Source organism: Alligator mississippiensis, chromosome 12 (assembly GCF_030867095.1).
Source record: "Alligator mississippiensis isolate rAllMis1 chromosome 12, rAllMis1, whole genome shotgun sequence".
Taxonomy (NCBI): domain Eukaryota; kingdom Metazoa; phylum Chordata; order Crocodylia; family Alligatoridae; genus Alligator; species Alligator mississippiensis.
In genome coordinates, this window is record NC_081835.1 from 56872968 (window position 1) to 56887765 (window position 14798).

A 14798-nucleotide genomic window follows, 5' to 3' on the forward strand; every position below is an offset into this window, starting at 1 on the left:
TAGTAACCGCGGCTTGTCAGAATCTCTGTTTTTAAATCTTTGGGGGATCATAGAAACAGCATAAAGGGCACTCAAACATGCTGAGTCAGTAACTCAGTACTGACTCAGCGTCTTTCTTATGAATCATCATTGGCACTTCCTCCAGCACATCTCAAGTTTCCAGCTACAGATTTTCCATGCAGAGACTAAGGCTGACTTTGCTTACTCTGTAAAAATGGAGGAAAACGCAGTTTGCGGTTGCAGGTTGTATATAAAACCGCAAAAGAAAAATAACAGTCTGTTAAGAGTACAGCAGGCCTGCAAGCCCATTGGAGAGGGTATGGTCTGGATAAACAGTTTGAGTTCCTCAGCTGATAATGTACTGGTTGCTTATGGGATTTGCATATACAATCTATAGTAAGGAATAAGGCGGCCTTTCCCTAATGTAATAAGTCCAGAGTTACAAGAGATTCTTGCCAGACAGAAGAGCAAAGCCTGAACGCTTGTAGCCCGGTATGTACGCCAGTTGTGTACCGCTGCCTTTCCTGGGGGACGATGGTGTGCATTTTTGGTGACTCTTAAATGTCCTCTTTCAGAAAAAGTTGCAAATGAGCTTCGAGTCACTCTTCACAGGTTTTCATTGACAAATCAGATTGTACAGCTAGCTATAGGTACCAAGTAAAACGTATCCAAAGGGGATCGTTATTTTAGGTATGTGATTTAAGCATGAAAGGGCTTCATTTGCATAAGATAAAATTGGTATCAAAGGGTTAAAAGCACAGCCAAGAGACAACTGCTGGAAGGGGCCCAATATAGAATATATATGGAGAAAGCAAAATGAGGGGGCGTAATGCAGAACGAGGGGGTGTAATGGTTAGGAGGGACAGAAGTTCCTTCACACGCCGCCAGTCCTCCTTCCTTGGAGCACAGACAGACAAAAAACAAGTTTGATGATGTTGCTGCAAGGTGCCTGGGCCAGCCAAATTAAAGTCTCATAGAGAAGCTCCATCCTGAAAGGTCTCTCTGGTATTATGGAGCAGGACCTCAATGTGCTAGGTGCTGTACACTCAGACAGACCAAATATATTTGTACAGTATAGAGATACATTGCAAGAACAGTTTTCCATGTGAATTTGGGGGCTTTTTGGTCTTACCTTGGCTGAAACCCAGAGGTGCCTGAATTTTTTTTTAAAATGCCTGGCTGGGAGGAGACATTAACTGAACATTTTCAAACCTCCAGACATATTTTTTTAGGTAGTGGTTTAAGTTAGTTTGAAAAATCTCTGTTTCTTTTAACCCTACCTGAAAAGTGCCTTACAGGGGATATTATTCCTCTAGATGCTGAACACGCCTCTTTCTTTCTTTGTCTCTCTCTCATTCTTTGTGAACCAACAAAGAACACAAATTGTTTCCCTCTGCTTTCATCCTCTCTTTATGGTAGATTATTAATTCCAGTACTGCCCCTTCAGCTATCCGCTTCACCATTGAACTACTTTTACATGGTGCTCTCCAGTGATGCTGGCTACTTGATTAATTAATAACAGTACCCCTGTAATTTAGAGCAGCAGTGTGTTTGAAAGATGCCTCCAAATGAAATGCAAACATAATGTAGGGGAACTGTTTTTCTAACATGTATTTTGGACTTATTTATGAGATGGTTTTGGTTGCATCTCTGAGAGGAGAAGAAAGGTAGCAGTACAATATGTTCGTTTTCTGTATTCCCCATTAGTCTCTGTAGCACTGTGACCACTTTGGCCACCAGTGAAATGCAGCCACTTCTGGGGTAGACTGCAATGCCCTAGGAACACTTGTACGGCAGCCTGGGAGAGGATGAGAATACTTTTTGCAATTGCAAGTGCAGGGGAGGTTCAGGCAGGGTGGGATTACAGCTCCTGGTGGTAGAATTTCATCTGGTGTCCTTCATTCTGTGGCAGTTGGATGACCGTAAAAGGTCACTCGTATTCATATCTTGCCCAATGAGTGCCAATTGCAGCAGTGCCATTCATTAGCACCGCACTTTAAAATCAATTAGTTAGTGATTCAGATGGAAGGGAGTCACCACCTGAATCATAGGCACCAATTCCTTTAGCAATTCATCTGGGTTTTCTTAAGGTTTCCCATTCCAGGACAAGTTGCACCTTGCATATATTGTGAAATCTAAAGGACTCCTAGCTTACACTGATATAGCTGCAGGCATGGGAGGCAGAGTGAAGAGGGTACTGGGATGGAAGAGGCAGATGGATAAGCAGGCTAATAAATGTAATGGGAGGAAATGGTGAGGTTTCTGTTGTTTTCAAGGTCTGTGTCTTCAGAGAACCCAGTTAAATTCCCTTTGCTGTTGAAATCCAGGAAAATAGAAAAAAAATGTCCCTTTTGCTCCAGAACATTTCCAAAAGTCAGCTGAGACTAAATCATACTCACTGGGTGGAAGCAGTCCGTATTGTTAATGCTATCATGGGAGACTGCAAGAAGAGTTAAACATTCACGAGGCTCCATTTAGATGTTTTTCAAAACTGTCTAGGCTAGTTAAGCAGCTCTGCTGCCTGGCATGAAAAGAGAGAAAGTCTGCTTCTTCTACATTTCTCCTTGATCTCTCCTTTCATTTTGGGTGACGATAGGGGTTTGAATTCTCCACCATCAGTTCACAGGAGGATCAGGCAAAAAGCCAAAGGCCCAGGAATCGAAAGCGCTAGGAATGCTTGTTCACTAAGACTGGCTGTCAGCTTCCCAGATCCCCCAGTGCTGACAGTGCCGCGGGGGAAGTAGAGCAGTGCTATCTCAATATAATGGACTGAAAGGGGAGGAAACCTCCTGAAACATCTAGTAGTTAAGACAGACCAGTCTTGCAGGTGGCATCAACACTATTGTAGAGAAAGGTCCAGCCACAACCTAACCCTACCCTGCCTCCCTGCTTGGAAATGGTTGTGGATGCCCCAGAGCAACTGTAAGAAACCCCACAATTGTGGCTGTAGGAGGACTGGCGTTGTTAAGCTACTGCGACGGGGCAAGGTTACATGCTGACGGTAGTCAGTGATATTCTGCATCTTTCAAGCCCTGCAGGACCTGGGAACACGGCATTTAGATGTGGCTTTTTCTTAGATAGTGCCTGGTTTGTACACTGGCCTCCCAGCTCTGTAGAAGTCAAGGGCAGCTTTCTCCCAGTTGTCCCTTGTCGGATCATTCACATCAAGGCTGCCTATTTCAGGCTTTTATAGAAACAGATACTGGTATAACGTATGGGCTAGGGACAGAAATTACACATAAACAGGTGCAAGTGATCAGAAACTGGTTCAAATCTGTAACACAACAGAAGGTCAGTACACATAAACCACTTTCAAAGTGGCTGAAACCAATAAACATGGATGGGTGTAGTATCAGACTTAACTGATGTAGGTTAAATTGGCTTATTGAACTTCTGTTCCAGATCCCCTCTAGATTCAGGTCAACTCAGTCCCCTAGCATCCCAGGATGCTTTGCACCTCCCCTACAACCCCCCTTCATGGGGTGGGCAGGCTAGCCTTGGCCCAAGCCGTGTTGCAGGCCAGCAGGGAGCCATGCCCCCCAGCCCCTCTGGCTTCTGGCTTGGGCCACTGCAGACATGTGGCTGCATTTCAGGAATCAAAAGTGAATGTCTGTTCACTTGCTTCTATGAAGCTTAGGCTAACCTGTGAAGATTGAATCGATTCAGCGTTGGGCTTGTTGACTGTTTGTACTTATCCAGAAGAAAGCAAAAGAGTCAGTAGAAAGAAAGTATGTACATCGCAGGTGAAGGAAGGAACAATAAATGCAAGGCCTTGTGTTCATGTACAACATTATACCTAAATTATGCATCAGAAACTCCTGAATTATGCAGAACCTTGTGCTCCTGCTGCCGTGGTCCCAGTCCACCAATACCACACCTCCCCCTTCCCTGCACTGTTGTACAGTGCAGTTAGAACGGTATCTCATTATTCGTACGCTTAAATTGAATTTACTCTAAACTGTCCCCAAATTTGGAGAATTTTGTTTTGAAAAGAGCTAACAGGATTATAGCAATTATTAGGGGGGAGGTTTAGAAGTCTTTGGCAGTGGGGAAGGGGACAGCCAGGGCTTTGGGCACCAAAGACTGTTTGGGAACATGGCTTTGGATTTTGTATTTGGAGCAAAGATAATACTTGGAGAAAGGTGCCGCCTTCTTGTGGCAGAAATAGAGATGACTTTTAATGAGGGGGAAGAGGGGTAGAAGTCCTTGGTATCCCATCTGACAATCTCTGCTTACACGTCTCCCCAGTCTTTGCTACAGTTATGTTGAACAATAATGACTAAGACCTTGCTACTAAAATGAACTGAAATTAATACTGATTTACATTGTCAACATGATACTCTGAGGTCAGTATCCTGAGCTGGATGGAAGCAAGGCATAGTTGTCAGATGCATTTGATTTGTGTTTTAATAGTTGTCTTCCCAGCTATAAGCTTTTATTAACCAAAGTTGGGGTTTTAGAGTACAATTATATGGTAGGTTAAAAAACACTGCAATTATGTCTATTTGTGCATATGCATATTATCCATAGAGCCCTGAGCTAGTACAATGGCACATTGAAATGATGTTTGTATTGTGAACATGAGGGTTTGCTGCATCAAAATGTTGTTTATGTAAGAACTGGACATATTATGTTAGCTGGCCATAAGTAACTCTCAGAAGTGTCAAATAGTCATCCAGTAGCTCAGACTAAGGAACCAGTCAGAACAGGGGAATAGGAAGCAACGTTTGCTTAATCTACACCTTAGATTGGTCTGGGATCACCAAGAACGGGATCCTTAGGAGGAGTGGCCTATAGTCCGTGCAGACTATGCTGGACGCTCGCAGACTTCACTGGCTGGGACATGTGGCGCACATGCCTCAAGGTCGTCTGCCAAAGGCTGTGCTCTATGGCCAACTCAAGAACCACCCACGGTGCAGAGGAAGGCCAAAGCTTTAATACAGTGACAAGGTCAAGCAAGGTCTCGAGAAATTCAGCATTTCCACTGCCCATATCTGCTCAGTCTGGAGAAGCTGGGTCAAGGCTGGTACAGTCACCAGGGAGAGCCATCAGAGAGTCCCGGCGGAGGCCCACAGGCAAGCCAGGAAGCAGAGCATGCTTCAGCCTCCATCTGATGAGTGGGTCTGTAGCCACCATGGGAAGTGTGGGAAGACTTGCTGCTCATGCATTGGGCTCTTCTCCCACACCACTGCCAAGCACCACTGACTGATTGACTTTGTTGCATCTCCTTTCATCTGTCAAGATGTTGGATGGCCATAAAGATGGTTTTGGGAGGCATTGTGTAAAATTAGCCATACTAAACAATAGGATCTTACTAAACTGTAGGATGTTATGCTTTTGGAACAGGCAACGTCTCCACTGCTGTCTGATTCCAGCTGAGGCAGATGTACAGAAGGAGAAATTCTGATGTATTTGGAGCTAGCTCAAATTAGTAGCATGGAAAGACTGGCAAGATAATGGGGATTACAGTGCCTAAATGGGTTTTTTTGTTTGGTTGGGGGAGGGAGGGGCGGAGGTTGGACTTCAAATTTTTTCCAACTGTACCAAGCTTCAAGCTGGATCTGTATCACTTCTGAGCTAAATCTGAGGATTGATAATCTTAAAACAGCCTTTATTCGTTATGGTTTTCTCTGAGGAGGGACATTTTTCATTAGGAGTCCTTTGACACTTTAGTCCAACATGGAGTTTGAATAGGGACTCCGAGGTTCACGGTCGTTCGAAACTTTGCACATCAGGTTGTAGTGTTGAGATCTGTTGCTAGGGATCTGGACCTTGTAATGCTTCTGCTGGCACAGCAGTCCCACACAGAGTCTGAGCATTGTCTGAGATTCGTCTGGAAACCTTTACAAGAGGCAAAGTCAGCCTTACAATGTGCTTAACTTGTAGGGACAGAGCATACGCGAGTCTGCAGAAGACGAATTGCTGGGGAAGCGAGGAATGCAGGGAGCAGGGCTAGAGCAGCGAGGTACAACCTTGCACCTGCTATGTAACAGATCTGATCGCTATCCCCCTCCAAGTCTGACTTTAGGTTGAAGCTCCTTGGACTCCAGCTCAGTTGGAAAGTTTGGGCTGGGTTCCAAGCATTCTTTAGCCTTCTGCTCTGCATCTCCTCTCTCTCCTGAAATAAATGAAAACCCATTGTTCATACCAAGCTACTTGTATATAGATCCTCAGGGAGACACCTTAGCTAACAGTTATTAATGTCAGTTCTGTAAGTAGAGTTGCAAGAATGATTAGGAGTTGCAGCAGCTTGCTGGAAATGTAGATTCTCTAGTCCATGAGAATACATTCTGAGGGTTTGACAGCTTGACTCCAGCATCTGAAACTCATTGGTTAACCATTTTCCCCTAAACTGTTACCAATGAGACACAGCAAGGAACCTATATCTTTATTGTGTTGTCACCCAGCATCCAAGAACCCCTGCCACCATGACTTGACTCAGTTTACTTCTATTGCACGACAGCACTGTATGCAAGAATTTCCAGTGCTGACACCAAATTTATTACCTCTGTTTTATAATGCAGAATCTAGGAAAGTGCAGTGCTGGGGTATGAATATCTCACAGTTCATTTAGGAATCTAGGGCACCAAGATGACTACATTGCCTCAGCTGGTATATAATACAACATACAATGTGCCCGCTTCACCAAAATGATAGTTCATTAGTTCTGCCGTATTATAGCAGGAAACTCTAGTGCTGAGGTTTAGTTGCATTACCTCTGTTACTTTACAGCACAAAAGCCAGGACACAGCAGAAGCGAGACACAACTGCAGTAAGAGAACTGCAGTCCATAACAGCAAAATGTGAACACTGTCTCTGGTCTTTGGAAATATGTAGCTCTTTGAATGTCATGTGGGGTTTTTTATTCTTTTATGGCAATAGCATAAGCTGAATGGAGACTCTGGGGTCATGGTTATAATCAGTCCTTCTCCCCATGCCTGCTTCAGTGGTTATTTCCTGGGTCTTTTAAAACTGCTGTCACAAACACCAGCTTTTTGTGTGACTGTGAATAATATTTATCTCTTTTAACAGGGTCCTCCTGGTCTATCAGGTTTACCAGGACCACCTGGCAAGAGAGGCCCCCGGGTAAGTGACTTTCTAACTCTACTCCTTTCCCTAGCATCTGGTTGCTCTCCTCTGCTAATCCCCATGCTAGCATGGTTTTCACGGCAGTGACTGAGCTCATGACAGTTTCTAAAACAGTTGTTAGGGCAGACGCAGTTCAGAGAAAAGTGAAATGTCCTACCTTCTTTCCTCCAAGATTTTCTGCAGGCCTATGGCCAGGCTTGACCCTGAGGTTTGCATTAGCATGGCAGATGAATGAACCCTTCAAAGTGGCAGGACAGAGTTACTCTCTCTTGTCATCTTCCCAATCTTTGTCATCAAATTATTTGTTGTTGCAAATCTATCATAGACATTTTTTGGTCATTTTTTGCCTCTGGCTTTCCTCCCGGACTTTAAGCATATTTATCACTGGTGAGTTTTACTCTCACGCACAATGCTGTCCAAATGGCTGCTATAACAGAATTCACTTGTAAAATTGATTTCCAGTCCTGTCAGCCAAGGAGAGTCCTTCCTTTATGGTCCTTTATCAGCTTTCACCCTTCACTCTTCCCAAAATGTGGTTGTCCGTCGCAGCCTGGAAGCAGAAACACAACACACAGTCAAACACGTTTGACAGAGAAAGCACCTGTGACTTGCTTCCAGTCTATTTCAGGATCTAGGACAAAATCCCCAATCAGATCTTCAAAATCTGCTAAAAATCTGCTAATCCCTTGTACATTTTACTGTTCCACCCCATTTTTGCTAATGTCAGCTATAAACCTGGTGTCAGAGAGACTTGGGAGCCTTGCTAGGGATACTGGTCTTTGAATCCTGTAACAGGATGGACTGAGTTTTTGCATTAATTGCTGCTACAGCAAGGGTGGGCTAAATATGGCCTGTGGGCCGCATCCGGCCATGGAGGGGCTTTGTCCAGTCCGTGGCAGGTCCCTTGGTCCCGCCTGGCCCAGGCAGTGTCCAGCCGTGGTGCATCCTGTTGCCCCCAGCTGGACTGCCTTTCTAGGGGTTAGAGGTGGGACTTCCAGTCCCAAGATGGTGACCAGGGGGCGGGGCACCTGTTAAGGGGCGGGGCTACCCTCAACAGGTCACCAAAACTCGTTAAGTGGCCCTCCAGCCAAAATAATTGCCTGCCCCTGTGCTACAACTATGCTATCTCAATGCTAGGCAGTGTCCCATAGTGCAATGTCTTCTGAGCCTGCTTCCTCTTACTGTAGCAAGATGCTCTTCAGTAGTCAATCTGAGTGTGAATCCTCAGCGCGCTCCCATGCACACTGGGTCTTTAGTAACTGGGGATTGCTGAAGTCTGTGGTTGGAGTGGAAGGAGGAAACAGTATTATGATCAAAGTCAGCTTCAGCAGTTGACCCATGAGAGCTACTTTACTCAGAGGGAGAACTGCCTGGCCATCGTTATCCAGAAAGGTGACCGAGAGACCGAGGAGAAAGGGTACATGTTATAGTCCTGTGAGATCTCACAGTAAATACAAATGTGGTGCGCTTGGCCACAGCTGTACAGTAAAACAATGAATAATCTGATTTTTTTTCTCTTTCAATGGTTCTGAGCACCCACTATTCCCACTAAAGCGCCTCTCTTGTGGGGCACAGGTAGCATTTACCAAATCCACTTGGGCCATTGGGCTACATGTATTTTGTTAGCTATCAATGAGCTAGAGTCTTTACCTACATCACACAAGGAGTAAGCTGACCTGGCACAGACCCTGTGTAACAAGGGCGTGAACATTAGTCTTGGTGATTTGCACAGCAGCAAGAAATGCTTTGTTCTGGTACATGCAAAAGCATGTGTAGCTTAGAGCAGACTCCTGGTTTCTAGATGAGTCTCTGCCACTGATTCATGGCAGTGCTGCAAGTCATTTAACTATGCTTTTAATAGAGGATTTGTACAGAGGTGAGAAGCTTGAGCAAGGAAGCTTGACAGGATTTGTGTTTTCATGCCAGGATCTCTCATGCACTTGTATAGTGGGCACCACTCTCGTTTACCCTCAAGACCCTTGACTCTGCTTGTGCAGTGTAAAACAAATTTTAACGTATAATTTGTGTCCAACTTTGAGGCTCCTTTCTACTGGCAGATTTATGTAAAGGGGAAATATAAATGAGAATCAAGCCTTATGCCTTCAAAAGAGGTTATTTGCTTGATCCAGTGGTTTACATTGGAGTTAGACTAATGGATTTCACCTTTGGGTTTGCACTATTGGGTCCCTGGTATTAGGTAACCCCTTTATGCAGGGGCAGGTGATGTTTTGAGCTCACACCTGTGCATCACAGCCCATCATGCATGGGCATAGCTGGCATTTACTATTCTAGCAAGTAGGGTTCTTTAGTGACACAGACACAGTTTGACATAGCTACAGGTGAGTATTTTCCATACTCCTATATTTACAAATAAATTAGCAAAGACCATCTTTAGATAAGACTAGCGTTCTGATCTTAGCCTGTAGCTGCTGGGATGTTCCCATTTAAGGCTGAAAATCTGTTCTCACCCCATCTCATTACACTTACTGCAGGTGTCCTGCGGCACTTATTGCAGTCTTATGGTATGTAAACTAAACCCGGTGTCTGGAGATGCCAGCTGCATACCCACACGCAGCATGAAAGACTGAATTTCAACTCTGTAGCCAAATTCTCCAGCTTAACAAAACGGAATGTTTTCAGTAGTATTAGTAGGAAAAAAAGTGTTGTTAAGGTTATGTCTGGGTGCCCAGGGTCTTGTAGTGTCCGCTCATCCATGGGAAGCCAACAAGCTTGGGATTCTTGAGTTAAGTCCCAGCCAGGGGTCCTGAAAGTCTGCTCCTAATAGAAGTCCCACTTGGGAAGTAATCAGGTGCAGCTGAGCCTAATTTGGCTTACATCTTTGAGAAGGAGACTGTTAATTAAGGGGATAGGGGGTTACTGTGTAGGTGCCTGGCCTGGGAGCACCCCATGAATGGTTTTATCTTTGTAGATAGTTCTCTTTTTGTGTTTCTTTGAGTTTTAATCATTTGCAGTGCCTGAAGGCAGTGTTGCCAAGACTGTGATAGGCTGGAAGATGTCTTGTCTTTGTTATTGTTGTGCATGAACGCTGTAAAAATAAAAACACGATCCCAGAGAGGATATCTTTTTCTCTTTGCTCAACCTGGGCCTCCCATGAAATACCTCAGCAGCTGCATAGACCCTGTCCCAGTTGTAGCCACCCTTGTACCAGACAACTTGTCTGTCAAATAAAGTGTCTCGACTCCAACAGAAATTAATCCCTAATGTTTCAGAGGGAGGATGAGCAATGCACATAATTAGCTTTGCAATGCTGTACAGGCAAATGTGATATCTGGAGCTTGGGCAGTTTATGGCTAAGAGTATGAGACATAACTGCCCTCATCCGAGCTTGCATAACTTCAGTTTTGATAATGCTCATAAAATTATCTGGCTCTTTTGAAACTCCAGTCACAGTATTTGACTCATGAACTGCTGTAGCAATGAATTCCATAGGGTGACTGTTTTGATGCAGCCTAGTATTTCCTCTTCGTATAACTCCATAACCCTGATAGTCTTCGGATATTCTGCAAGGGGGAAAAAGCCCCTGATCAGCTTTCACTTTTCTAGAGTCAAATTGGGGTCAGTGGCCCACTGGTGGTTTGTAGAAAGAGCTGGCTGGTCATATGATGCTGACTCTTTATTTCTAGCAGATAAATTATTCAAGGCTTCTTTTACTGCACATTCCATATGTTACTTTTGCATGTAAGCAATTTCTGACATTGCCGCAGGGATATTGTGTGATTGTGTATGGAGGTCAATGCAGTAGCAGCAAAGGGGAGGGGAGATAGTCTGCAAGTCTGTCTCAGTATTTAAAGTGTAGTCAAATACAAAGGAGAAAGTCCAGCAGTTACAGGTAGTCGAAAATTATCTAGAATGGAGGTAGATGGATGCAAGCCCGGAAGAACCCCTGCAGTATAGCCAACACTGTACCTAGACTCCTGGCGGCCCTGGGCAAACTTTTAGTATTCCCCCCACCCCGCTTTTTAGTATTGGGCCCCCCTTTGCCAGAAACAATTATAATAAAAATTACCATTTTGGGGCCCCTTTTGTATCCGGGCCCCAAGCAACCTCCCAGTTCGCCTACACCTTTGTCCGGCCCTGAGTATAGCTAGCCGAGACTGAGAGCTCACTCAGAATCCTAATCCTCCTTTCTGTGGTTAGCATTCAGAAAGCTGAGCCCAGCTTCAAGAGGGTGAAGCTGCCCTGTCATCCCTGTACTGGGCTGTTATAGATCTACATGTCTTCCTGTCTGCACATTCTGTGCCCTGTAGTTGGGTACGTCCGCGCCTCATTTTAAGAACCGTTGGTGCAGATGTTCAATTAGATGCTGCTGTCTCTCTATTTTCATATGCACATGAAATGCAGTGAGACAGCTAAGGATGCTGATACTGGGAGTGACTTTAGTAGCCTGAGTTAACATCCATTGCAATGAACATGGCAGTTTGTATCTCAAAACCACTGCAACATGGCCAGCCCCAAACTTCCAGTGTTTCTACAAGCATAAAGATGCTTTAGCCAGCATAGCTGATTCATGTATTATCCCTGCTGCCCTGCCTGACACCTTTCCTGGTGCCTAAGGTGGCTGAGGGCAGACAAGGTTCTTTGGGTAAATATGATTTCTATTATTAGACCAACTCAAATAGCTGGGAAAAAAATCTTCTTTGCAAGCTTTCGGACACAAACGCCCTTTGTCAGGCTGAGGACCCCAGAAATCTATCAAAAACAAGAATACCCAACTACCTGTGGGAGCACATTTCTCACAAAAGAACTACTCTCTCTCCAATCTTTCAGTTCTAATCCTCAAAGGGAATTTACAAAAGACCTTTCACAGACAAGCCTGTGAACTTCACTGCATCGACCTACTGGATGCAAAAAATCATAGACTAAATATAGATTTTGGATTTATGGTACAGTATAACCAGCCTGACATCTGAGTCCCCAAGTACCTCTCTACTATTTACCAGTTAAATTCATTCCGCGCCCCACTTCCCCAACCTGTCTCTCACTCACTGACTCCTTAATTTACATTGTCACTGACTGCCTTTCTTGCATGCATACCAGCCTCTGGCTTCTTTACTATTTATTCCATCCAGGAAGAGCACAGACCAACTGCAGATGCTTCCTCAGCCTAACAAAGGGTGTTTGTGCCTGAAATCTTGCAAAGAGGAATTTTTTCCAACTATTTGATTGGGTCTAATAAAAGATATCAGATTTACCCAAAGAACCTTGTCGGCCTATGTCCTTAGACCAAGATGGCTACAACCTACACCCCTGAACCATGTAAAGTGGTCAAGGGCACATTCACAATCTTATCTCTGTTTTTGCATTCCTGGTTGCAGTTTTATTTTTAAATGACAGTTGAAACTCACAGTCACATGATTCCAGGAGCTGGGACTTTAAGGAGAAAATACCAAGGATTGCAAGGCTTAAAAGAACTGGAAATATTGACAAGGCTTTTTTTTTTCAGGTGCTCTGCAGACCGAGGAACATCACCTCACTGGTGAAATAGTTTGTGTTTTGAAAGTTTTCTCTGCAACCGTAATAGCTAGAGACTTCCTTCAAAACACATACAAAAACCACCCCACCCTTTGGCAAACACTGATATGGGATCTGAGGCCCTTTTGAACAGAATAATTAATTTAGGAGTTAAAGGTTGTAGCCAGGTTTTGTGAGATGCGAAAATGCCTCCTAGACTGTATGTTAGAACAAGTACTTTTCAGTTGTACATGTGTACAGCAGCACACGTTTGCAAGAAAAGCATCTCAAAAGTGGGGTTTGAAAGAGGCTGGAGCTGGGCTTTTCTCAGTGGTGGCAGATGACAGAACAAGGAGCAACAGTCTCATGTTGCAGCAAGGGAAGTTGAGGTTGGGTATTAGGAAGAATTTTCTCACTAGGAGGGTAGTAAAACACTGGAACAAATTACCCAGAGAGGTGGTGGATTCTCCATCCTTGGAGGTTTTTAAGACCCGGCTAGACAAAGCCTTAACACCCAGTGTTACAAACAGGAGCAATCCAAATATGCAAGTAGGTAAAAGGTTGCTATTGTATTTGCTGATATGTGAGGCGCACTAACTTCATCCATGCATAAGCTGCAGTGATGTAAGATGCTGAGCTAGCTCAGCTATATTTCTACTTCTGTTGCAAGAAGTCCCTTTTTCTTTTCAAAACACAGGGCTTTTCCTTCCCCAAGATGGTAACATTTCAGTTTGTTGTAAAGATTTTTCCCATCTCCTCATTCCACTAGGAAGGTTTTTTGGTTTCTACATAGAAGTGTTTAAAGAAACAGTTTGTTTGGCCTTGCTTCAAATATTTAGCTCATTTTTCAGTAAGGCAAAGGTCAGGGTGGAATCTGTAGGTCAGGAGCAGAAAAGGCACTTTACACAGTGAAGCCTCAGAGCATAATGAGTTTTAAATGAGCGGCTATCCTTTTGGATGAAACATTTTAGTATTTTGCATGAGTTTTTTTTTATGTTGGAGGATGTTGGGGGGTGGGGGAGTTGCACACAGTTGCACTTTTGTTAATTTGTGCAGGCCAGGAACCAATACAAATAAAAGAGCTTCTGTGAAAGAGGGCCCATCTCTGCCTGTGTTGCCGATGGACTGGCTGGCACAGCGGCGTTCACAAGTAGATGGCTTTCACGTGTGAGACATTCCATCCAGATTACAAGCCCAGCCACCTTTGGGACCCCCCGCCCCTCTCCGCTGCTCTCCCCCCGTTTTCAGAACACATTAGGGATTGTTCTCAATGCCTTTCTTCCATGCTGCTGATCCTCGGGTGACTGCTGATGATTAAAACAGTGTCCCATAATGAAATTTTCCATGGAATTTCTGGTGCTGAGGCTGGAAGGCTTCAGATGTAAGTCAACTTGTTGCTGAGTTGTATTGTTTGAGTAGTGCAGAAGCAGTCAAGAGGATGTGTATGTGTGCACATTCATGTACAGAAATAAGACCAGGCACTTGTAGATTTTCCGCTCTTAGCTTAGTGGACTCAACGTTGTCCCATCTCATGCAAATAAGAAAGCAATGTTGATATACTATGAGGATACTAGTTCTTACCTAGAGCTGATTGGAAAATGTAGAGTTAAATCCAGAAGAGCAGGAGTGAAGTGTAGCCACTAACTCTAGAACTTCTCATCCATAAAGAGATGGCCACACTGGGGAGACAGTGTTTAGAGATGGGTAATGGTGAAGGATGACAGGAGAGAAAGAGAACTAAGATTCGAATAAGGTGTAGTTAGTTTGAGAGAAGACTGAATGGAGACATCTTTGTAAAGATGGTGACAGAGGCTGGATATTTGTATGCCTATTTGGCCTGACTAGTAGAAGCAGCCTTTTAAGAGGTATGGCACCAGTTGTAAATGTGCCTGAGATGAAAAGTGCCAACAGAAGGCTTGACGTGGTCTGTCTGCTAAGAAGCTTTCATAAACATGCCTGTGCTCTGGTTCCCTCTGTGGTTGGTTGGTTTGTTTGTGAATAATCGAAAATGATTCTTGCTGGAATCTCATCAATGATGAGACTCTGGCTAAAAATGAGGTTTGGCTTGGTTTGCCTTTTTTTTCATATGTTCTTTATAGGTCATTTATGTGAGAGAGAAGGGCAAGGCTGAGAGTTTGTCTGCTAAGGACTAGGCAGGGCATGAACTTAAAGTGCAAGATATACTTCACTAACTCCCCATTTGGCCATGCCCATGCTTTGCACTGAATGGTCTTTTT

At 44.2% G+C, this 14798-nt stretch overlaps 1 protein-coding gene across 3 annotated transcripts in view; it reads left to right on the plus strand.

Annotated features, from left to right (window-relative positions):
- LOC102575623 (collagen alpha-1(XXVII) chain B) overlaps positions 1 to 14798 on the plus strand; it is a 226635-nt gene that overhangs the window by 29844 nt on the left and 181993 nt on the right. For all 3 annotated transcript variants that reach the window (XM_019475657.2, XM_019475658.2, XM_014608190.3), the window contains one exon: positions 7033 to 7086. In XM_019475657.2, coding sequence (XP_019331202.1) covers positions 7033 to 7086 — 54 coding nt within the window. The remainder of the gene's footprint in view (positions 1 to 7032; positions 7087 to 14798) is intronic.